General features: G+C 37.5%; 5 protein-coding genes across 5 annotated transcripts; 4 read left to right on the top strand and 1 right to left on the bottom strand.

The window, feature by feature from the left end:
- Window positions 1–1,333: 1,333 nt before the first annotated feature.
- GCK72_003747 (uncharacterized protein) lies at window positions 1,334–3,111 on the top strand (the record flags this gene model as incomplete). Its single annotated transcript, XM_003099112.2, has 4 exons — window positions 1,334–1,425; window positions 1,861–2,091; window positions 2,140–2,691; window positions 2,829–3,111. 4 exons carry the CDS (start codon window positions 1,334–1,336, stop codon window positions 3,109–3,111), a joined length of 1,158 nt encoding a protein of 385 aa, XP_003099160.2.
- A 427-nt stretch (window positions 3,112–3,538) lies between these two features.
- Window positions 3,539–5,486, top strand: GCK72_003748 (uncharacterized protein; the record flags this gene model as incomplete). The annotated part of the gene is made up of 4 exons (XM_003099163.2): window positions 3,539–3,607; window positions 3,654–3,775; window positions 4,305–4,499; window positions 5,180–5,486. 4 exons carry the CDS (start codon window positions 3,539–3,541, stop codon window positions 5,484–5,486), a joined length of 693 nt encoding a protein of 230 aa, XP_003099211.2.
- Window positions 5,487–6,768: 1,282 nt separating this feature from the next.
- Window positions 6,769–8,336, top strand: GCK72_003749 (uncharacterized protein; the record flags this gene model as incomplete). Its single annotated transcript, XM_003099165.2, has 4 exons — window positions 6,769–6,849; window positions 6,903–7,033; window positions 7,080–7,277; window positions 8,042–8,336. The coding sequence occupies 4 exons, from the start codon at window positions 6,769–6,771 to the stop codon at window positions 8,334–8,336; spliced, it is 705 nt and encodes a 234-aa protein (XP_003099213.2).
- A 622-nt stretch (window positions 8,337–8,958) lies between these two features.
- GCK72_003750 (uncharacterized protein) lies at window positions 8,959–13,687 on the top strand (the record flags this gene model as incomplete). Its single annotated transcript, XM_053724217.1, has 10 exons — window positions 8,959–9,080; window positions 9,171–9,225; window positions 9,289–9,380; window positions 9,427–9,709; window positions 9,817–10,175; window positions 10,713–11,058; window positions 11,450–11,766; window positions 11,819–12,101; window positions 12,978–13,246; window positions 13,300–13,687. 10 exons carry the CDS (start codon window positions 8,959–8,961, stop codon window positions 13,685–13,687), a joined length of 2,514 nt encoding a protein of 837 aa, XP_053588411.1.
- Window positions 13,688–14,597: 910 nt separating this feature from the next.
- GCK72_003751 (uncharacterized protein) lies at window positions 14,598–15,129 on the bottom strand (the record flags this gene model as incomplete). Its single annotated transcript, XM_003099084.2, has 2 exons — window positions 14,598–14,804; window positions 15,058–15,129. The coding sequence occupies 2 exons, from the start codon at window positions 15,127–15,129 to the stop codon at window positions 14,598–14,600; spliced, it is 279 nt and encodes a 92-aa protein (XP_003099132.1).
- Between the last annotated feature and the right edge of the window lie 7,956 nt (window positions 15,130–23,085).

A 23,085-nucleotide genomic window follows, 5' to 3' on the forward strand; every position in this document is an offset into this window, starting at 1 on the left:
ATTAATGAAACTTCAAAATTAATGAAGAGTTCTGCAAAAATTGGAGTAATGAGATTCTGATTAAGTCATATAATTGTAAGGTTGCCAGGACGCACAATGTTGCCAACATATTTATATTTATATTAATAGATTAGAATTAAATCAACGTTTCAATTATTTAGGTGACAATTTCTACGGGGAGCGCTCGCTAGGAGGATACTGTAGAATAGAGGAAAACTTACTAAAATAAAACTTTTGGTTAAAGTTGGGTAGCTTTGGAAGGCGTTAGTTTTAGTAAGATTGTTTTGTTTTTATATGAATTATATTGGTAGGGCCTAGTACTCCATTTTTGTAGTTGATAACGTTTCTGTAGGATTCCTCTCTCGGAAGATATTATAGGTCAAATAAAAACTCAAAAAAACTGATTATTCATTTAAAAAATTGCCTAACTTCAAAGAGACTAAATTTTGTTAAATTGTTTTGATTTTATAATATGAAATTGAATGAGCAAAATTGGCAACTATTTTGTTAAGTTCCTTCCTGCAGAGATACGGCACCTCGAAGTTGACATTGAACTTCCTTTGAAATATATCGGTTTTCGAGAGGTTACCTCGGAGTGAAGTATCATTCCACAGCTTTTTTATATGTTTTATATTTCACACCTAGATCTTAATTTTTGTAATTGACACTTTTCAGATAAATATCATTTCTAGACAGATATGATAAGTTGAATCCCCCCGCCCTCATTTTACGAGTCATATCTTTCTTGGGAGATTGAGCACACAAAAATTGTCAGTTTTGTAAAACAATCATCCAAATGTTTTTCATTCCTACAAAAAATTCTAACCGATATCTTCATTTACGGTCCCATGGCAATGTCTCAAGTTTTCCTATACCATTTTTTAACCGAAATCTGCTAACATTTTATTATTTCTTTTGCCATGCCTTTCATTATGTACTCTCATAGTCAATGTATTCTGAACCCACGATTCAAGATACCGCACGACCCCACACCTTCCATTGATGAATTACCACTGTCTCAATTTCCACAACAAACGGTCAACATGTGCAGAAAGAGACCTTCCCCCATCCTCTATTTACCACCAGTCGTATTCCTTTGTCTACTCTTGGGATGAGAAGAATCATCGATCTCCCCCACATTTCTTATTCATACTCGGATAATAGGTGGCTAAGTAGAAAGTGCGCTCCGTTGAGGATTTTGAATTTGAGAGAGTTTCTTGCAATATCTCTGGTTTTAACAGAGGAAATCTCGATCTTACCACATTTTTTTTTTAATTTTTCTATATTTTTATTTAAAATTTTATGAATATATAATAATTTCAGGTATCAAAAAATGCCTGCTGTCAACTCAAAACCGTTCCGCATCCAAAATCTGCCAGATAAGGTTCTGCAATCAGTTGTTGGTCTAATGGATATTGGGACAAGGTAAGAATTAGTACACACTGTGCTACGCCTGTAAAAATTTGACATTTGTTTAAAATCGGCAGCTTTGTACATAAGTATATTACGGCCTCATTGATTGTCTCACAAAAACAATAATTTATGGAATATAAAAAACCAACTTTAAGCTTTATTTTTGTAGTTGACATCTTTTTTGTACGGCTACTCCCTAGAGAGTTATGATCAGTTTAAAGGAACAGCTCAAAAATCACTCAATTTTTCAATGAAATGGGACGATTTTTGGTAGAAATTACTTTCTCGAAATGTAACTCTCTAGAGAGCGTCCGTACAAAAAAGCTGTCAACTACAAAAACAGAGCTCGAGGTTTGATTTATACATTCCTCAAATAATTGACATTGTGAGACAATCGATTACTACTTAAAACTTCAAGTCGCTCCCATACAAAATCCAGATTTCCAGACTCTCCCTTGTCGTGACTTCTACCAAGACTGAAAACATGATGCTCCAACTCGAATATCCCAAAGAGTTCATCCACAACATTCTTTTCGACGAGCAACCCAATCTGTACAAAGCAGATATCTCTGTGCTTCCACATTGCCACAGCCCCGACAGCGTGAAGTTTAACTGTGGTCGAAACAAGAAGAAGAAGCAACCGCTTCCATCGGCATACTATAATTTGATTGCTAAATGGTAGGTACTGCTGGGAAAGCTTTCAGAAGATCTATTTTACAATTTCAGGTCCGGAAGAAACACTTCTTATATTGACCGTATGCAAAATGTATATCGGAAGATCAACATATTGCTCCCGTCACATGTCATGAATTTGTTCCTGGGAAAGCTCAAGACAGTCGATGCCCAGAAAATAATGGCGGCCGAGGAGTTCAGCGATTGGTACCGGGTCAGATCTTTACCTGGCATCAAACCCGAGACAATCCGTTGCGTTTTGGACAAGGCGGATTTGAACAAGCAATTTTGTTTCGATGAGGAAGAGGAGCTTCCTCTCGATTTTGCACATCCGAAGGCCTTCCAGTTTGAACACTCCAGTTTCCACGATGCACGTTGGGTCAAGATGCCACAACTCCTTACCATCAAAGATGTCTATGAAGTTAGATTGGGTCACTCCAACTTCTGCTGCAAGGACATCGGAGTTCTTTTGCGTAGAATGTTAGAGAGCGAACATCACATGTGCAAATTCTTCAGTGTGACATTTGCTGGTCCATTCCAGTTGGCGGATGTGATACAGGGAGTGGTGACGGTGAAACGGAGATCCAATCCGCTTATGTTTCTCGTGTGAGTTTTTAAAAATATATTTACTAAAAACCACGTCAAATGTAATGCCGTTTTTGTAGTAGACCATTTATGATGAAAGCCCGCTTTTTTTAGGTTTTCCTCATAATCAAAATAACCCCCGAATATATAATTTCCAGATCCCCCCGCACTAAAAACGCTGCAAAAATTGGGTACCTTACAGTACATCTAGACGATAGCTCGCTGACAATAGCTGTCACTAACGACCGAAATCAAGAAACTGAAACTCGAAAGTATATGGAGCTTTTCAAAAAGGAAATCGATTTAAATGCGGCGCTGAAGAATATGTCCATCAGCGATTCGAAGATGAAGAAAATGAGAAAGTTTGAGAAAATGCTTGATGCTGAGAAAAAAGAGGCCACTCAAGCGATGCTGAGATATTGGAACACGCCAAGGGAATAATAATGTATTTTTTGAAATGTGCTTTTTTTCGTACTTGTTTTGTTATGTGTTTTTGCTGTTGCTTTGAAATTAAAATTAAAATACTTTTATCTTATTGTGATCTCGTGATATTCTTGAATAAAATCAATGTCTGGCAAATAAATTATTCAATGTACATAAATAGACCAATCTTATCTATGTCTCCTTATTCATGAAACGCTACTACAAACACATTCTATTTGTGTTGTCTCCTCGGGACCCTCGGAAAGACACCGCACAAACCAAGTGACATAGAGAGCCAAAGACTCCGCATAAAGAAAGAGAGAGAGAGTAAAGGTCACACGTACTCCCGTCTCTTCTTCGCCTGCCGCTGTCCTATTGATTATTAAACCGCAACAAACTACTTTCTATTTTTAGATTCTTCTCTTTCTCTCGGCTTGTGAGAAAAATGGACGACCACAGCATCTCTTATTTCCTCGCCATAGCCGCTGGCATTGTGACAACTGCGGTGCTCGGGGTAACACGTTTTTTTTGAAAATCTAAACGCATTCAATAAATTTCAGACCTTCAAAATGCTCAGAAATAACACCTCAGAGAAAAAAGAGAACTCAAATGCGTTCCCACTCTACGAACTACCAATGTTCGCATTGAACCAAATTATTGAATCGATGGATGTGCCGGAGCGGTGAGTGTGACATACAATAAGTTCTCCATACTTGTCAAGGTCCGGCCCGGCCCGGGAAAGCCCGAAAGTCTATCTGTCAAAAATGCCATATACTTTAAATTGTCTAAAACGGCTCCTAGATTGTAAATATTTTTAAAATCGTCAGTACTAGCTGAAGAAATAGCGAATTTGAGCACAGAATCGTTTGAAATTAACTTGAAATTAATGTGGAACGGCTGGAAATGGAAATGATCGGAAAAAAATTGAAAACATCAATTTTAGACTGCGAGCAATTTTTCCCATTTTTGAGCTCATTTTCTCGCTAATTCTCTCAAAAACTCACATTACTATACCGCTTCGCAAATTGCTCATACATTTTTCAGAATTTCTTTTAATTCTGAACGATAGTCGAATTTTTGACTTTTTGCGAAAAAAATTAAATAAAAAAATTGACTTTTGAATTTCGGCGCCAATTATCCGGGCCTTCGGGCCGGACCTTGATTTTGCTAAAAACATGAGTAAATTCACATCAAATCTCACTAATTTTCAGAATCGAACTGGCTCTGACGTCTGAACGCATGAGAGATAGCATCCGATTTGCTAGGGCAAGAGTTCCGTATTCGATACATTTCAAGGGAAACGCCACGTATATTGAGATAGAGGGAGAGGATATTGAGATTCATTGCTCGAGACACGAATATGTGCCAGTTGGATTTGAGAGACGCACGATGACGTTGGGGCAATGGTGAGATTAGATTTAACTAGGGAAAGATCCTGAGACGAAATGGAGTTACGAGTCTAGATATACCCACTAGACTGGAAATTTAGCACTGATTTCATATCTGTATTCTGTTTTTGCACAGCGATTTCGTGGAAAAAAGTTATTTGTGTTTTTATGGCTTCTCGGTGCAAAAATGAGAATTTTCAAGGCTCACAAAATTCACATTTTTCTAGTTTTTTTCAATTTTTTTTTGCATTCTACGTGTATTTCAAATTACGTAGGTTGTATAAAATTTTTCAACAAATTTCTCGTAGATGCGTCATTTTTGAAAATTCAATTATAAGTAGCTGCCCAAAATTGTTTCTGATAAAGAATTCTCATTTTTGTATGCGTACTCATACGTACAGCATTTAAAAAAAATTAATTTTATGAGTCTTAAAGAAAATGCCGATTTTTGAGAAGACACAAAAACGCGAATAACTTTTTTTTCACAAGATCGTTTATCAGAACTGGAATACAGATTTGAAATCAGTGCATGTTCAGTCTGGTGATGTATATTTCTACCTTTAACTTCATCTCGATGAAGAATAAACTCATTTATGAATTTGTACCGCCCAAAATTTCATCCCCAATCAAACATCGATTTGATAACTATCACAACATGCGGTGACTGTGCTATTCACCAAACTTCTTTTTTTCTTCAGGATCAACCGCAACAACCCAAGTCTCTCTGTCCTCGACAACACCGTCAACAACTTTCTCCGTATTCAAGAACTCGCTCCATCCAGTCGTCTCACTCTTCAATTTCATCTGGATTGGATGGAAATGGAGGCGACTGTCAAAGAGTTTGTCGACATCCCTGCCTTCCAAAATTGGGATATCATTATGCTTCATGGAAATTCTGGTAGTGAACCGATAACTGCAGTGAAGGAGTATGGGTTGAACGATAGGTTTCAAGTCAACCTGGATAATGATTACATTATGATTAAATATAGGTATGGGAGGCATTGAGTTTAGATTTTTGTTAGATTTTCTTGGATTTTTATTAAATGTTCAAGTTGTTTGTATTTGTGACATCTCCCAGTACATCACACATATTTTCTAGTTTCGTGTACATTTCTTCTAATTTCGGTCCATTCATATGTATATTTTTGATTTCTCAAATGTTTCTTCTCTCCCTCAACTGTAACAAATGACCTTCAACAAGGTTTTAACTTTTTTTATACAACCAAAAATAAATGTTTTAACTGATTTACAATTAAACCTTAATGCTACTATAATATAACGGCATGTTGTTGTATTTTGTCTCTCAGAGAAGGTCATGAAGTCAGTTTGGAGATATAGGACGTAATCTATATAATTGGAAACCTGGAAAAACGCCAATTGAAGATACATATTCAGTTTTTGCTCTTTCATTAAAAAGGTAAAAATTCTCTATTTTCCAAACTTTGACTTTGTTTATCTCGAATACCAGGCCTCAAGGGCAAAAATTGAATATATATTCGAAATCACCGTTTTTTCAGCTATCCAACAATATAGGTCACGTTCCATAACTCCGCGATCACCTAGTCAGTAAATTTTTTTCAGAAAAGTGACAAAAAATCAAAATCGCACGAAGCGAGTTTCGAGCTCGTTTTTTGAGCTCCAGAGCAGGAAGAGTCAAAATATTTTGTGATCATCCTACTTAGAATGGTCGAAACTACATATGAACCAATTTCTAGCAAATTCCCATACTTTTTCTAAAAGAAATCCTCTTGTTAGTGAGAAAACGTTTCTAAACATTTTATTCGCTAACATAGAAAAAACCCCGTTATAATACAGTTTTTACAGTAGCCAAGGCCCAATTAAGCCTAATTACCTACACAAAACACCGTAACCTTTGAAAAAAAAATCTGACTGTTATAAATTCACAATGGCTTTAAAGGCGCATCTAATTTATTAGAAATTTCGCGGAAAGGTCTCGTAGTTGAAAAATATCAAATACCGTATTTTCGAGCTTTGCAGGTCTAAAAATAAATGCAAATAATGTGTTTCGCTTCGGGACCATTTTGAACAAATTAGATGCGCCTTTAAAGCCATGCGGCGCAGTGTCGTGAATTTGTAATATCAATGCGTATGCATCTAAAACCTCCTCCTCCCCATTACCCCTCAATTCCGGGACCACCGCACACATATGTTTGCTTCCAAACCTCTGGACCACGCGTACAAAATATTACACAAATCGAAGAGACCCAGAGGAAAGGTCGTTCCCTCTTTTCGTCGGACCATTTATTGATTAATTATTCCTCGAAGAATGGACTGCCTGAGCTCTCAAGACTTCACATTCTTTCTCGGCGTACTAGCTGGAATTTTAACAAGCATTGGATATTGGAATGTGAGTGTCAAGAAGAGTTTTTATATACATATTATTTAATTGAATATTTTTAGGTGCTCAACATTATTAGAGAGAGAAAATTTGAGAAGAAAATATCAGATGAGTCTACGAATCCGTTTAAGCTTAATAAGATGCCACTGTTGATGATAAGAAAAACGGTTCAACTCATGAGTGTATCGGAACGGTGAGTATCTGATTAGAAATAGGAAAAAAAACAACCAGAATATCAGAATCGATCTAGCCTTCACCTCGCAACAAATGAAGAGGAAAATCCAAAATTTGACAGCTCAAATTCCGTATTCTGTGCATTTCAAAGGGGACGAAACGTATATTGAGATGGAAGGGGAGGATGTTAGAATTCATTCGACTCGAGAAGGAAACAACCAAATAATTGGAGATGTGAGGCAGAAGAAGACGTTGAGTAAATGGTGAGTTGCATTCTAAGTATTCAGTGTTGTAAGCAGAGAATAAGATTAAAAAACAAAAAAAATTACAGTAGAATTTCTTGTATATTAGTAATTTTGAAACTTACAGAGTCGTTTTAGAGCAAATTTTATGTGATTTAAGAGGTACCTTAAAGAAAACTAAATTTTCGTATTTTTTTCTAATTTTTCGAAATAATTATTGAAAACATGCAGATGTCCTGTCTGACTACACGTCCGCGCTGAAAATTCCACCATAGCTCTTTTTGAGTCAGGAGAACGGGAATTCTGCCGTTTATAGCGATGTTTAGCTTATGCGCCAATAATAAAAGTTTCTTAGAATTTTTTGAAGTATCGGAGTTTACAATTTAAAAATATTAATTCAGTTCTCCTTTAATTGTGAATTTTAGTGTAACAATTTCCAATTTTCCGCAATACATTTATAATTAGTATAAGGCCCTGGTAGGTTGCAGTCATAATGCTTTTTTTATACATAAATGTTTACCAAATGTGCCTATACCAAGCTTTACATGGATTAGATTTGCGCTTGAGTCAAAACTTGTCCGTAATAAACTTTCCGGATAGGAACTGGTACTCATGAGAAAACCTTAATTTGGAGCCGGCACTCTTATATACATAAGGGCTCTGACATGTATCAGTTCTGATAAGAATTTTTCTTATCCGGATGATTTTGATACGGACAAAATTCTCAGCTGCACTATAGTTATCTTCACTCTTTTCTCGTAATCCTATAACTTTTCTTCTTCCAGGATCAACGAAAACAACCCGAACCTCTCATCCCTCAAGAACACCATCAATAACTTGAATCGGATCCAAGAACTAGTTCCACCATGTCATCTCACTCTTCATTTCTACCCAAATCAAATGGAAGAAACAGAAAACATTCCTGTGATTCTGGAACTGCCAGAGTTTCGAAATTGGGTCAAAATCGTTCTCCATGTGGAAGGAATCAGGACTCTCGACACGGCGTTTCAATGGTTAGATGGTAACACGGACCTCGTTGTGGATCAATTTGTCATAGGACGTCAACCCAGGAGACTTTAAAATTTCGATTTGTTGTATTAATACACTCACTGGCTTATGTGTCATAACTTGTTCAAACTTTATCTCATTCATGTTTTTAACAGGTGCCAGTAATAAATTTTTCTTCTCAATTTTTTGAGATGAGGGATATCTTTCTCACAAACCAATACGGCTAAATGCAAATATCGTTAAGAAAGTTTTTGACTGTGTTGTCGAAGACAGAGAAATTTGAAAAAGAAGGACATCTGGACAAACAGACCCCGGGAGCTACTACTTTTAGTGGAATTTCGAAAACATATGTCTTTTATCCCATAATTTAATTTTTTCTGAGTTTGAACATATACATAACCAAAAGCCAAATGTATATAGTTTGGAAGTTATGTAAATACACCAAACTTATTTTTCGTATATTTTTCGATAATTTCTTTTTCTCTCCTTTCTAGTAGAGCTCGTGTTGATTTATGTTAATGCCATGGCAACAGCAACCCATATTTAAATTTTTCAATCCTTTTCTCTTCTTTTTCCATTTTACACATGCGTCACCTCCAACCCCCTCCCTTGATAGATTTTTCCTATTTTTATTGTTTCCGTTAAAATTTTTCGGTTGCAAGTACTCCAACCTAGGTGCTAATTTTTTCAGAAAATGTCAGACACAGAATCCGATTGTGAGTTCGACCCGGCCGAGAATCAAGAAGTGTTTCCCATCGAGGATCTCCCACCGGATTTAAGAGCTAGAGTGATTCGATCATTGGATATGTATGAGATGTGAGTTCAAGAGTCTGAAGTGTAGTTTTTGGTAGAAACTTTAATTTTACTTATGTTTTCCTGATTAATCATCATTTAACTTTTCTCCAGCATGAATCTCGCTTTATCCTCCGACGCCATGGAGAATAACGTGCAAACGGCCGATGTTCGTTGTTACCGAATGTCTCTCCTGGTCTTTGATACATATGCTGTTTTTCTGTTATTTCAGAAAAAGGGTAACGTCAGCGTTTACATAAGTTCTCGGATCGAGGATCTTGATAAAATAGATAAAGATGAAAAAGTAGTTTTGGTTTCCAAATGGTGAGTATACTAGGTAACACGGGGTCATTCTAGTCTACACTTTCAGGCACGACGAAAGCAAAACTCTCATCGAAAACGCTTCTGACATCCTTCAACGTCTCCTCAGCCTATTTTGTGTCAAAATGTATGGAATTTTTCTAATAAGGGTTGCTGAATTGAATATACCCGATGTGATGAAGTCCTTTGCTGCAAAACAAGCTGACCTAGTCAGCATAGATGCTCTAAAAATAACTGAAGAAAATATTGATGTAATAATACAGGAGACTGCATCGGATCAAGCGTTGTTGTTTTTCAAAACAGAGTTTCCAGAGGATTATAAGAATGTTGAGGTTAGTGAAGATTATCCAAGTAGACATTAGATAAGAGTCGGCTTACGTGACCGGCAATATATCATGGTTCTTCACAAACCGTCCAGTTATATAGTGAGATATTTCAGGCATTCAAGTATCGAGTAGCTTCTTATGATGACGCGCGTTGGGTTACCCTTCCCAACCTTCTGAGTATGAAAAATATGGCAAGAATCACACTCGGCCAGAATAAATTTCATCTGGAAAATATGAACACTCTTATAAAATATTGGATAAATTGTGATACCGATTTGTTCGATTTTCTGAAAGTTGATATAGACAGAAATAGAGTCCTGGGAGAGCTTTTTGGAAGTGATATGGAGAGCGCGGATAGCGAGGATAGCAGTGAAGATAAAAATAAAAGATTCTTTGTACAAATGTTGCTAACGATTATGGAAGGAGTTGTTTACTTGAGGAGCGGTGTTCCTTGCGACAGATATATTATCTGGTGAGTAAGGGTAACGTACATAATTTAATGTATATCATATTTTATGCAGAAAGTTATCATTAGTTGTTCAGTAGGAGACTTATATGCTTATTGTGGTCGAAAAATCACCGCGGTCGAAGTCAAATTTCTAATCCACTGTGACAATTTTTCTTCGGCCATTTCACTGATTGAACTTTCCGGAAGTCGCTTTCAGCGGGTTGTGCCCCGAATCAAAAAATTCCTTATTTATAAAAATGAACTCGCCGAAATGCATACATTATGATATGAAAGTATCTTAACTGACCACAATACGCCTTTAACCGTACAGGACAGCAAAGGTGCAGTCCCGACCCACAATTCTCAAGCTTACCTGACATCCAGTCATTTTTTCTGTGTATCTAAGCGATTTGACAAACTAAATTTTATTAAATGAACATAAATCAGTCTTAATTAGCAGATAGTTCAGTTTACCAACACTATGACTGAGTTCTTAAAAAGATCTGAAAAAAAAACACTCAACGTTTTCCTTACCGCGGACACCTTCATTCCGTCTTACAGTATGGCACGTCCTTGCGAATCTCGAATGAGAAAACTTCTAACAATCGAGTTGATTAATCAACGCCTACACTTTGTCAGCCATGAGATAGCAGTTCCATCAGACGAATTCAACTACAATAAAATGGACTCGTTTCTGAAGGAATATCAAATATTGGAACTATTGAACCAGAAGAGAAAGTTGAAGAATGAATTGAAAAATGTGGATAGAGAAACACGTGAAGAAGGAAATCTGGAAAAACTGGATCCCGGAAGACAGGAGATTATCGATGGACTTCAGGAAATCAAGGATCAGTTAAAATCTCACGGTGTCTACAATGAAGACGGATTGCCAACTTTTGATCTACCAGTAAGAAATATTATTAATGTTATACAGTACCGTACAGTAAAATATACTATTTGGATTTTTTCAGTTGAAAATTGCCAACTTTTGAGAGGGTAACTATCTGTCCCACAAAATAAATTTTTATGGATCAAACAGACCAAGAGTAGAACTCCATTTTTTTAGTTGACAATTTTTCTGTACGGACACTATCTAGGGAGTTATGGGCATTTTAAGAAGACAGCTCAAAAAGTCACTCCATTTTGAACAAAAATGTGTCAATTTGAGAGAATAATTATTTTGTCAATATGTAACAGTCAGTGATATCGTAACACCCTTTCAAAGTTGATAATTTTTCACTGAAATAAGTCAAATTGTACATCTTACTGCATGTTAGTGTAATATTTATAATTTTCAGCCAATTCCATTGATGGGACCCCATCCAAAGCCATTTCAGTTAATGGCAATTCCACGTGTTGCGCGGAATAGGATGATCAAACAAATGGGTATTTTTGAATGTGTGGGTCTTGCCTTGTGCTCTATAAGAATGGAGAATATGGTGAAAGACGCGAGAGTTGTAGTGGAAAATCATTCCATTATGATTGGATATGATTGTTGGGTTAACCAGCTGAGCGACGAGAATAGTGTTTTTCTCAACTCTGACAAAACCGGGGACGTTTCTCACCTGTTCGATAAAGAAGATACTTGTATTGACTATCATTTCCTTAAAGCATGGTGAGCTTAATATAGAATGCGATGCAAAATGCTCTATGGTATAAATTTTCAGGCATCAACCCACCCAAACCAAAATAGAGAATGTTTTCAATGTTTTCACCAGACTAAAAAATGTGTTTATTGCCAAAAACTTTGGAATCATCACGACTTTAAAATTGCCTTTAGGAAACTTTGAACAAATCATGGCACTTGCTGCCCCTCATAAGTTCCATGAATATAATGTGTGTGGTAAGATCACGACGGATCAAATGGATTTGTTGATGGAAAAAGCTGAAAGTGATGTGACGTTATGCTTGGAAGAATTGAGTGTTCCAGAAGATTATTCGCATCCAAATGTGAGTTTGAATGAATTATATAGGCTTCTAAACACGGATCAAGTTAGAAAGACCTTTTTCTTACTAGATTAAGAAAACGTCGTTTTTTTATAATACAACAATATGACAATTTTGGCTTCACGTCACTAGGAAAAGTGCTGGAGTCAGTTTGGAGTTATGAGAGACATAATCTATTTCATTGGAAAGCTGAGAAAACGCTGATTCCAAATATATATTCAGTTTCTGCCCTCGACGCCGGGTATTTGAGAAAAACAAGGTCAAAGGTAGGAAAAAGTCTAATTATTACCTTTCTGACGGGCGAAAATGTTTTGAAATCTGTTTTTGCGACTGTCGCGTGTTGAAAAGTAATGATTCAACATTTTTCCAAACATTGACCTTTTTTCTCGAATACTTGGTCTCGAGTGCAAAAACGAAATATATGCTTGTAATCTGCGTTTTATCAACTTTCCATTGATTTAGGTCACGTTCCTTAACTCTAAACTGACTCCATGAGCTTTCCTAGTCGGTTAGGAAGGTGATCCTTCGAAACTTTACATTTTTAAACTAGACATTTGCAACTAAACTAATTTCTCAAAGTGAAAGCAGACGCCACGAAACAATTTACCATAAAGATATTCCCTGTCGGCACTAAAGTAAAACATCATTCAGTTTTGCTATAAACCTGAATATGATGTTTTTAATTTTAACAACTGCAAAAGGAAGCGGGGATGAATTTTTGTTGCAAATTATCCCAGTTTCAAAGTCTACATTAGTAGCAATATGTCGTTGCATTGAAAAGACTCGTTGAACAGCCACAATTCTGAGTATTTTGTTCAAGTAGATATGTTTAATTGTTAAACTGCATACTGTTACATTTTTTATTTCTTTTAATTCTAGGCATTCAACTTCCAAAGCGTTAACTATGGGGACGCTAGCTGGGTTCGTGTTGAACATCTCTTCTCCGCCAGAGGCCATATGCTCCTCAATAGATGTGCTCTATCTTTAGAAGATATCAACACTTTTATAATACACTGGATTACCAGCGGCACCGATATGTTTCAATCTATGCGTCTTTGTTTTGAACAACGCCTCAATCATAGTGACTACATGACTGTCCTAGAAGATATTGTCGCCGTTTATGATGAAGTCAGAGACGAGTTTTCATGGTAGGCTATTGGTTGTGACCAATCATTTTGGAAAACAAAGTTTCCTATTTCAGCATAGCGGCGGAAACGTGCGAGACTCGAAAAAAGATGTTGTTGTCCATCAATTGCTATGAGAAAGAAATGTTGTTGACTGCTCATGAAGTGCCCAAAACCCCGGGAAGATATTATTTTAAGAGATTTCAAGCTTTGGAATTAATGAATCACCGAAAAGCATTGAGAATAGAGCTGGAAGGAATTTTGCGGGAAGAAGCTGAGATTGGAAGTGACATTCGAAGACATGGATTTGAAAAGTATCGGGATGTATTGAAACGGAAAGGAGAGACTAATGAGAAACAACGAGTTTTGGAAGAGAAATTGGTGGCGCTTGGGGTAAGAAAATTCGAATTAAAACGTGATGAAGAGGTAGAGGAACTTTCGGATGAGGAACAGGAACAAGAGTAAACATTTGAATCTCAAATTTCTTATAACACAGGGTCGCCGGAAATGTTTTCAATTAGACGCGCTCCACAAAGTCGCGGAAACGCGCTCCGTCGCACAACGGGCTGATTGTGAGTGCCAAATTTAAATTTAGCGTTTTTAAAAATTTCTTTCAATATAAACCGCGACGTGGAAGCAACGCGACTCGGGGAAAAATGGCAAAGCAATTATTCGGACTCCTGTGGATCAAATATTCTTAAAACCTGTTTGATCAATCACATTTGGAAAAAAATGCGAGAAATAGACAAGATAAGTTGAAAACATTTAAAAAAAATTAAAAATTAAAAAAATTGACTCCAAGCGGGATCGAACCCTGATACCCATTCTCATAATTGTGCTCCTTGACCAAAAACTTCTCGGCCAAACTAGACTTTTGCTAAAATGTGGTTTCCGACATAAAAAATTAGGTTTTGTATAGTTTTTAACGTCAGAAATGGAATTTTTTGGTTATTGATGTGAAAATCACATTCTGGCGATAAAATTACTAATTTAGGCAGTTTTCCTTCATTTTTTGAGAATTTCTGACTATAAAGGCGTATATCTCAAAAGTGGGCGGAGCTATCAAAAAGTTGTCAACTACAAAAATGGAGCTCTAGTTTTGATCTACATAGTCATATAAAAATCAATTAAAAAACAAAATTCAATTTTCACGCGACTCAACCGCTGCGCCTCTTCAAAATCCTGAATTCAAATCAATAACATTCCCGGCTACCCTGTCATATGTATATTTTTGAAATCTAACTTTATACCTATACATAAATGGAATAAACTCTATTTATTCTCTCAATCTTTTTATAAAACAGGAAATATCATTTCATTAGCGGCGCGGTGACAAATCTTTGATTGTGCTTTTTTTTTCTCCCTCTCTCCAGAATCACTTCTTCTTCTGATTTTTTTGATCCAATTGATTCTCCGCCGAGTTGAACGCCTTCACCAGTGGCACCGACTTCAACTGATTATTCAACGGCTCCAATGTGGATTCCGATCGTTTTTGTCCGAGTGCTGGCGGCGGCTCGTCGGCGGACTCCGCGGAAAATGCACGATTGACGATTGCCATCTGGGCCAGCTCTTCAGGACTTTTCTGGAAATAAAAATTGGATTTTTAGAAAGAAAAAAAGTTGTCTGCTGCTGGAATTGAACCAGCGTCGAAACAACTAAACAGGACGAGAGAATACGCGCCGATAGATCGTTAATCAAAATATTATTTTCAGGAAGTAAAAACAAAAAAATGAGATGCCTGCTGCTGGAATCGAACCAGCCGACAGATCGTTAAGAAAATAGACGTGGCTACGTATCCACCAAAACACTGAGTCGCTGCTCAGCTAAATTCAAACCTTCTTCAATTGCTGTTGCGCGTTGGCCGCCTCGTTCCCTTTTTGACCATCCATCGGCGACTTGCTCTGCATTTTTTCTTTGTCCATTGTGCGAGGATTTTTTCGCGAAATAAATTCGCAGAGAGAAATTGAGAATTGATTATTTGTTGTCGATATTTTTCTTTTATTGTTTTTTTGTGTTTGTTTACGTGGTGAGGCTAAGAATAGTTTCACGTTGAAACTGAAAATTAAGAAACAGAAATTTACCGCCGCGGAACCGCGCTCCGTCGCACAACGGTTGGCACGGTGAAAAAATACTATTTGTTGTATCTTCCAATATAAACCGCGACGCGCACGCAACGCGATTCGGGGAAAAATTTCAAATGCTTTCGTTGCGGACCTTGCTGTCCAACAGTATTACAACTCTAAAAATGTACCATTTTCGAGAGAACCAAATTGAGTAGTCTCATTCAACCCGGTAATTGTCCCTTACTATTGCTCCTTGAATTGTCCTTGTTTTTTTTAACCTGAAACTGTCTCGTGAGGGACATGTTTCAACTCTTCTTTGTATCTTATATAATTCTTTATCCCTTGAAATTAAATAAATAAATCAATAATTCTTACCCCAAACGTGGCCGGTTAGACTCGGTAAGGTGATCTGCGAGCGGTCCGGAATACTCATAGGGACAGGTGAGAGCGAGTCATCAATCATAAATGTGAAAAAAGTCGGCCTGTGTTCTCATTGTTCTTCACTCGACTTGACAGCCATCTGTCAGTTATCTTCGTGGGAAATCGAATGGAGGATGACGAATAGACCACGCCGCCAGGTCAAATGAGGTCAGACTGGTAGAACACAGTCAGTTGTCCCTTTCTTTCTCTTTCGCAACCAAGCAGTCCACTCTTACCCTTTCTTAAGACAACATGATAGACACCGTCCTATTATCTCATTAATGCTAACACAAACCACCTGCTCACTTATCTTCATGGGAAATCTATTTTACTGGACCAGCAGATGGCCCCTTTCTTTCTTGACTCCTCCCACTGTCCCCCTCACACTATCTTCTTGGCTCAGTCGTCCACTTTTTCTCCGTACTGGATAATGACTCATCTAGTTTCTTTTCTATTGACCATCTTTGAGGTATCTCCATAACCATTACTTATCTTATACTTATATTCCCTATTTGCTTACTAAGTTTACAAATTAGTGTTTTCTTTTTCAGTGTTGACGTGAAGCGGATCGAGAGGATGCCAGCCGTCGTAGAGGAGGAGGAGTGGTCGACTGCGAGACACGGTTCGCAAGAAAGCGAAAAACGGTGAGTTGGGGTTTTTAGGGATTTAGCGTAACGTGATGTTGAATAGACCATCATAATCACTTTTTATGTCCTATCCTATTGACCAGCAGATGACCGCTTTCTTTCTAGACTCCAGTGTCCCTCAGTCTCCTCACTTTATTTTCTTGACTCAGTCGTCCACTATCTCTCCGTGCTGGATGGTGACTCATCTATTGCCTCTGTTTTTACCATCTTTGAGATATCTCCATAACCATTACTTATCTAATCCTTATATTCCCTATTTGCTTACTAAGATTACATATTAGTGTTTTCTTTTACAGTGCTGACGAGAAGCAGATCGAGAGGAAATCAACTGTCGTGAAGGAGAAGGAGGGATCGAGTGCGAGATGCGGTGTGCAATAAAGCAGAAAGGTGGTGGGTTGGAATTTTGCCATGGCTGAAGTTGAATGCTTGTCGAATACTGTTCACTTTTAAGATTGATTTTCAAAAAATTAGGTTGTTAAGAACGTTCAGTCAAGATAGGTTGACCTTGTGTCGGGAGTTGGGTCACTTTAAATAAGTAGTTGTTGACTGTCTGTCGGTTTCGGAGAATCATTGAGAAGCGTTGGCTACGCGTTCTTCGAAGCGCGCCAATACTCAATTTGGTTCATTCGAAAACGGTACAATTTTAGAGTTGGGTCACTATAAGTTAGTAGTTGTTTAGTTTGTGTTGTGATCGGTGAATCATCAAGTAGCGTTGGCTCGCCAATACTCAATTTGGTTCATTCGAAAACGATACAATTTTAGAGTTGGGTCACTATAAGTTAGTAGTTGTTTAGTTTGTGTTGTGATCGGTGAATCATCAAGTAGCGTTGGCTCGCCAATACTCAATTTGGTTCATTCGAAAACGATACAATTTTAGAGTTGGGTCACTATAAGTTAGTAGTTGTTTAGTTTGTGTTGTGATCGGTGAATCATCAAGTAGCGTTGGCTCGCCAATACTCAATTTGGTTCTTCCGAAAACGATACAATTTTAGAGTTGGGTCACTATAAGTTAGTAGTTGTTTAGTTTGTGTTGTGATCGGTGAATCATCAAGTAGCGTTGGCTCGCCAATACTCAATTTGGTTCATTCGAAAACGATACAATTTTAGAGTTGGGTCACTATAAGTTAGTAGTTGTTTAGTTTGTGTTGTGATCGGTGAATCATCAAGTAGCGTTGGCTCGCCAATACTCAATTTGGTTCATTCGAAAACGATACAATTTTAGAGTTGGGTCACTATAAGTTAGTAGTTGTTGATTTTGTGTTGTGATCGGTGAATCATCAAGTAGCGTTGGCTCGCCAATACTCAATTTGGTTCTTCCGAAAACGATACAATTTTAGAGTTGGGTCACTATAAGTTAGTAGTTGTTTAGTTTGTGTTGTGATCGGTGAATCATCAAGTAGCGTTGGCTCGCCAATACTCAATTTGGTTCATTCGAAAACGATACAATTTTAGAGTTGGGTCACTATAAGTTAGTAGTTGTTTAGTTTGTGTTGTGATCGGTGAATCATCAAGTAGCGTTGGCTCGCCAATACTCAATTTGGTTCATTCGAAAACGATACAATTTTAGAGTTGGGTCACTATAAGTTAGTAGTTGTTTAGTTTGTGTTGTGATCGGTGAATCATCAAGTAGCGTTGGCTCGCCAATACTCAATTTGGTTCATTCGAAAACGATACAATTTTAGAGTTGGGTCACTATAAGTTAGTAGTTGTTTAGTTTGTGTTGTGATCGGTGAATCATCAAGTAGCGTTGGCTCGCCAATACTCAATTTGGTTCTTCCGAAAACGATACAATTTTAGAGTTGGGTCACTATAAGTTAGTAGTTGTTTAGTTTGTGTTGTGATCGGTGAATCATCAAGTAGCGTTGGCTCGCCAATACTCAATTTGGTTCTTCCGAAAACGATACAATTTTAGAGTTGGGTCACTATAAGTTAGTAGTTGTTTAGTTTGTGTTGTGATCGGTGAATCATCAAGTAGCGTTGGCTCGCCAATACTCAATTTGGTTCATTCGAAAACGATACAATTTTAGAGTTGGGTCACTATAAGTTAGTAGTTGTTTAGTTTGTGTTGTGATCGGTGAATCATCAAGTAGCGTTGGCTCGCCAATACTCAATTTGGTTCATTCGAAAACGATACAATTTTAGAGTTGGGTCACTATAAGTTAGTAGTTGTTGATTTTGTGTTGTGATCGGTGAATCATCAAGTAGCGTTGGCTCGCCAATACTCAATTTGGTTCTTCCGAAAACGATACAATTTTAGAGTTGGGTCACTATAAGTTAGTAGTTGTTTAGTTTGTGTTGTGATCAGTGAATCATCAAGTAGCGTTGGCTCGCCAATACTCAATTTGGTTCTTCCGAAAACGATACAATTTTAGAGTTGGGTCACTATAAGTTAGTAGTTGTTTAGTTTGTGTTGTGATCGGTGAATCATCAAGTAGCGTTGGCTCGCCAATACTCAATTTGGTTCATTCAAAACCGGTACAATTTTAGAGTTGGGTCACTATAAGTTAGTAGTTGTTTAGTTTGTGTTGTGATCGGTGAATCATCAAGTAGCGTTGGCTCGCCAATACTCAATTTGGTTCTTCCGAAAACGATACAATTTTAGAGTTGGGTCACTATAAGTTAGTAGTTGTTGATTTTGTGTTGTGATCGGTGAATCATCAAGTAGCGTTGGCTCGCCAATACTCAATTTGGTTCATTCAAAACCGGTACAATTTTAGAGTTGGGTCACTATAAGTTAGTAGTTGTTGATTTTGTGTTGTGATCGGTGAATCATCAAGTAGCGTTGGCTCGCCAATACTCAATTTGGTTCTTCCGAAAACGGTACAATTTTAGAGTTGGGTCACTATAAGTTAGTAGTTGTTTAGTTTGTGTTGTGATCGGTGAATCATCAAGTAGCGTTGGCTCGCCAATACTCAATTTGGTTCATTCGAAAACGATACAATTTTAGAGTTGGGTCACTATAAGTTAGTAGTTGTTGATTTTGTGTTGTGATCGGTGAATCATCAAGTAGCGTTGGCTCGCCAATACTCAATTTGGTTCTTCCGAAAACGATACAATTTTAGAGTTGGGTCACTATAAGTTAGTAGTTGTTTAGTTTGTGTTGTGATCGGTGAATCATCAAGTAGCGTTGGCTCGCCAATACTCAATTTGGTTCTTCCGAAAACGATACAATTTTAGAGTTGGGTCACTATAAGTTAGTAGTTGTTGATTTTGTGTTGTGATCGGTGAATCATCAAGTAGCGTTGGCTCGCCAATACTCAATTTGGTTCATTCAAAACCGGTACAATTTTAGAGTTGGGTCACTATAAGTTAGTAGTTGTTTAGTTTGTGTTGTGATCGGTGAATCATCAAGTAGCGTTGGCTCGCCAATACTCAATTTGGTTCATTCGAAAACGATACAATTTTAGAGTTGGGTCACTATAAGTTAGTAGTTGTTTAGTTTGTGTTGTGATCGGTGAATCATCAAGTAGCGTTGGCTCGCCAATACTCAATTTGGTTCATTCAAAACCGGTACAATTTTAGAGTTGGGTCACTATAAGTTAGTAGTTGTTGATTTTGTGTTGTGATCGGTGAATCATCAAGTAGCGTTGGCTCGCCAATACTCAATTTGGTTCTTCCGAAAACGGTACAATTTTAGAGTTGGGTCACTATAAGTTAGTAGTTGTTTAGTTTGTGTTGTGATCGGTGAATCATCAAGTAGCGTTGGCTCGCCAATACTCAATTTGGTTCATTCGAAAACGATACAATTTTAGAGTTGGGTCACTATAAGTTAGTAGTTGTTGATTTTGTGTTGTGATCGGTGAATCATCAAGTAGCGTTGGCTCGCCAATACTCAATTTGGTTCTTCCGAAAACGATACAATTTTAGAGTTGGGTCACTATAAGTTAGTAGTTGTTTAGTTTGTGTTGTGATCGGTGAATCATCAAGTAGCGTTGGCTCGCCAATACTCAATTTGGTTCTTCCGAAAACGATACAATTTTAGAGTTGGGTCACTATAAGTTAGTAGTTGTTGATTTTGTGTTGTGATCGGTGAATCATCAAGTAGCGTTGGCTCGCCAATACTCAATTTGGTTCTTCCGAAAACGATACAATTTTAGAGTTGGGTCACTATAAGTTAGTAGTTGTTTAGTTTGTGTTGTGATCGGTGAATCATCAAGTAGCGTTGGCTCGCCAATACTCAATTTGGTTCTTCCGAAAACGGTACAATTTTAGAGTTGGGTCACTATAAGTTAGTAGTTGTTTAGTTTGTGTTGTGATCGGTGAATCATCAAGTAGCGTTGGCTCGCCAATACTCAATTTGGTTCTTCCGAAAACGATACAATTTTAGAGTTGGGTCACTATAAGTTAGTAGTTGTTGATTTTGTGTTGTGATCGGTGAATCATCAAGTAGCGTTGGCTCGCCAATACTCAATTTGGTTCATTCAAAACCGGTACAATTTTAGAGTTGGGTCACTATAAGTTAGTAGTTGTTTAGTTTGTGTTGTGATCGGTGAATCATCAAGTAGCGTTGGCTCGCCAATACTCAATTTGGTTCTTCCGAAAACGATACAATTTTAGAGTTGGGTCACTATAAGTTAGTAGTTGTTGATTTTGTGTTGTGATCGGTGAATCATCAAGTAGCGTTGGCTCGCCAATACTCAATTTGGTTCATTCAAAACCGGTACAATTTTAGAGTTGGGTCACTATAAGTTAGTAGTTGTTGATTTTGTGTTGTGATCGGTGAATCATCAAGTAGCGTTGGCTCGCCAATACTCAATTTGGTTCTTCCGAAAACGGTACAATTTTAGAGTTGGGTCACTATAAGTTAGTAGTTGTTTAGTTTGTGTTGTGATCGGTGAATCATCAAGTAGCGTTGGCTCGCCAATACTCAATTTGGTTCATTCGAAAACGATACAATTTTAGAGTTGGGTCACTATAAGTTAGTAGTTGTTGATTTTGTGTTGTGATCGGTGAATCATCAAGTAGCGTTGGCTCGCCAATACTCAATTTGGTTCTTCCGAAAACGGTACAATTTTAGAGTTGGGTCACTATAAGTTAGTAGTTGTTTAGTTTGTGTTGTGATCGGTGAATCATCAAGTAGCGTTGGCTCGCCAATACTCAATTTGGTTCTTCCGAAAACGATACAATTTTAGAGTTGGGTCACTATAAGTTAGTAGTTGTTGATTTTGTGTTGTGATCGGTGAATCATCAAGTAGCGTTGGCTCGCCAATACTCAATTTGGTTCATTCAAAACCGGTACAATTTTAGAGTTGGGTCACTATAAGTTAGTAGTTGTTTAGTTTGTGTTGTGATCGGTGAATCATCAAGTAGCGTTGGCTCGCCAATACTCAATTTGGTTCATTCGAAAACGATACAATTTTAGAGTTGGGTCACTATAAGTTAGTAGTTGTTTAGTTTGTGTTGTGATCGGTGAATCATCAAGTAGCGTTGGCTCGCCAATACTCAATTTGGTTCATTCAAAACCGGTACAATTTTAGAGTTGGGTCACTATAAGTTAGTAGTTGTTGATTTTGTGTTGTGATCGGTGAATCATCAAGTAGCGTTGGCTCGCCAATACTCAATTTGGTTCTTCCGAAAACGGTACAATTTTAGAGTTGGGTCACTATAAGTTAGTAGTTGTTTAGTTTGTGTTGTGATCGGTGAATCATCAAGTAGCGTTGGCTCGCCAATACTCAATTTGGTTCATTCGAAAACGATACAATTTTAGAGTTGGGTCACTATAAGTTAGTAGTTGTTGATTTTGTGTTGTGATCGGTGAATCATCAAGTAGCGTTGGCTCGCCAATACTCAATTTGGTTCTTCCGAAAACGATACAATTTTAGAGTTGGGTCACTATAAGTTAGTAGTTGTTTAGTTTGTGTTGTGATCGGTGAATCATCAAGTAGCGTTGGCTCGCCAATACTCAATTTGGTTCTTCCGAAAACGATACAATTTTAGAGTTGGGTCATTATAAGTTAGTAGTTGTTGATTTTGTGTTGTGATCGGTGAATCATCAAGTAGCGTTGGCTCGCCAATACTCAATTTGGTTCATTCAAAACCGGTACAATTTTAGAGTTGGGTCACTATAAGTTAGTAGTTGTTTAGTTTGTGTTGTGATCGGTGAATCATCAAGTAGCGTTGGCTCGCCAATACTCAATTTGGTTCATTCGAAAACGATACAATTTTAGAGTTGGGTCACTATAAGTTAGTAGTTGTTTAGTTTGTGTTGTGATCGGTGAATCATCAAGTAGCGTTGGCTCGCCAATACTCAATTTGGTTCATTCAAAACCGGTACAATTTTAGAGTTGGGTCACTATAAGTTAGTAGTTGTTGATTTTGTGTTGTGATCGGTGAATCATCAAGTAGCGTTGGCTCGCCAATACTCAATTTGGTTCTTCCGAAAACGGTACAATTTTAGAGTTGGGTCACTATAAGTTAGTAGTTGTTTAGTTTGTGTTGTGATCGGTGAATCATCAAGTAGCGTTGGCTCGCCAATACTCAATTTGGTTCATTCGAAAACGATACAATTTTAGAGTTGGGTCACTATAAGTTAGTAGTTGTTGATTTTGTGTTGTGATCGGTGAATCATCAAGTAGCGTTGGCTCGCCAATACTCAATTTGGTTCTTCCGAAAACGATACAATTTTAGAGTTGGGTCACTATAAGTTAGTAGTTGTTTAGTTTGTGTTGTGATCGGTGAATCATCAAGTAGCGTTGGCTCGCCAATACTCAATTTGGTTCATTCGAAAACGATA

The sequence above is a fragment of the Caenorhabditis remanei genome, chromosome II, assembly GCF_010183535.1.
Source record: "Caenorhabditis remanei strain PX506 chromosome II, whole genome shotgun sequence".
Classification (NCBI taxonomy): Eukaryota; Metazoa; Nematoda; class Chromadorea; order Rhabditida; family Rhabditidae; genus Caenorhabditis; species Caenorhabditis remanei.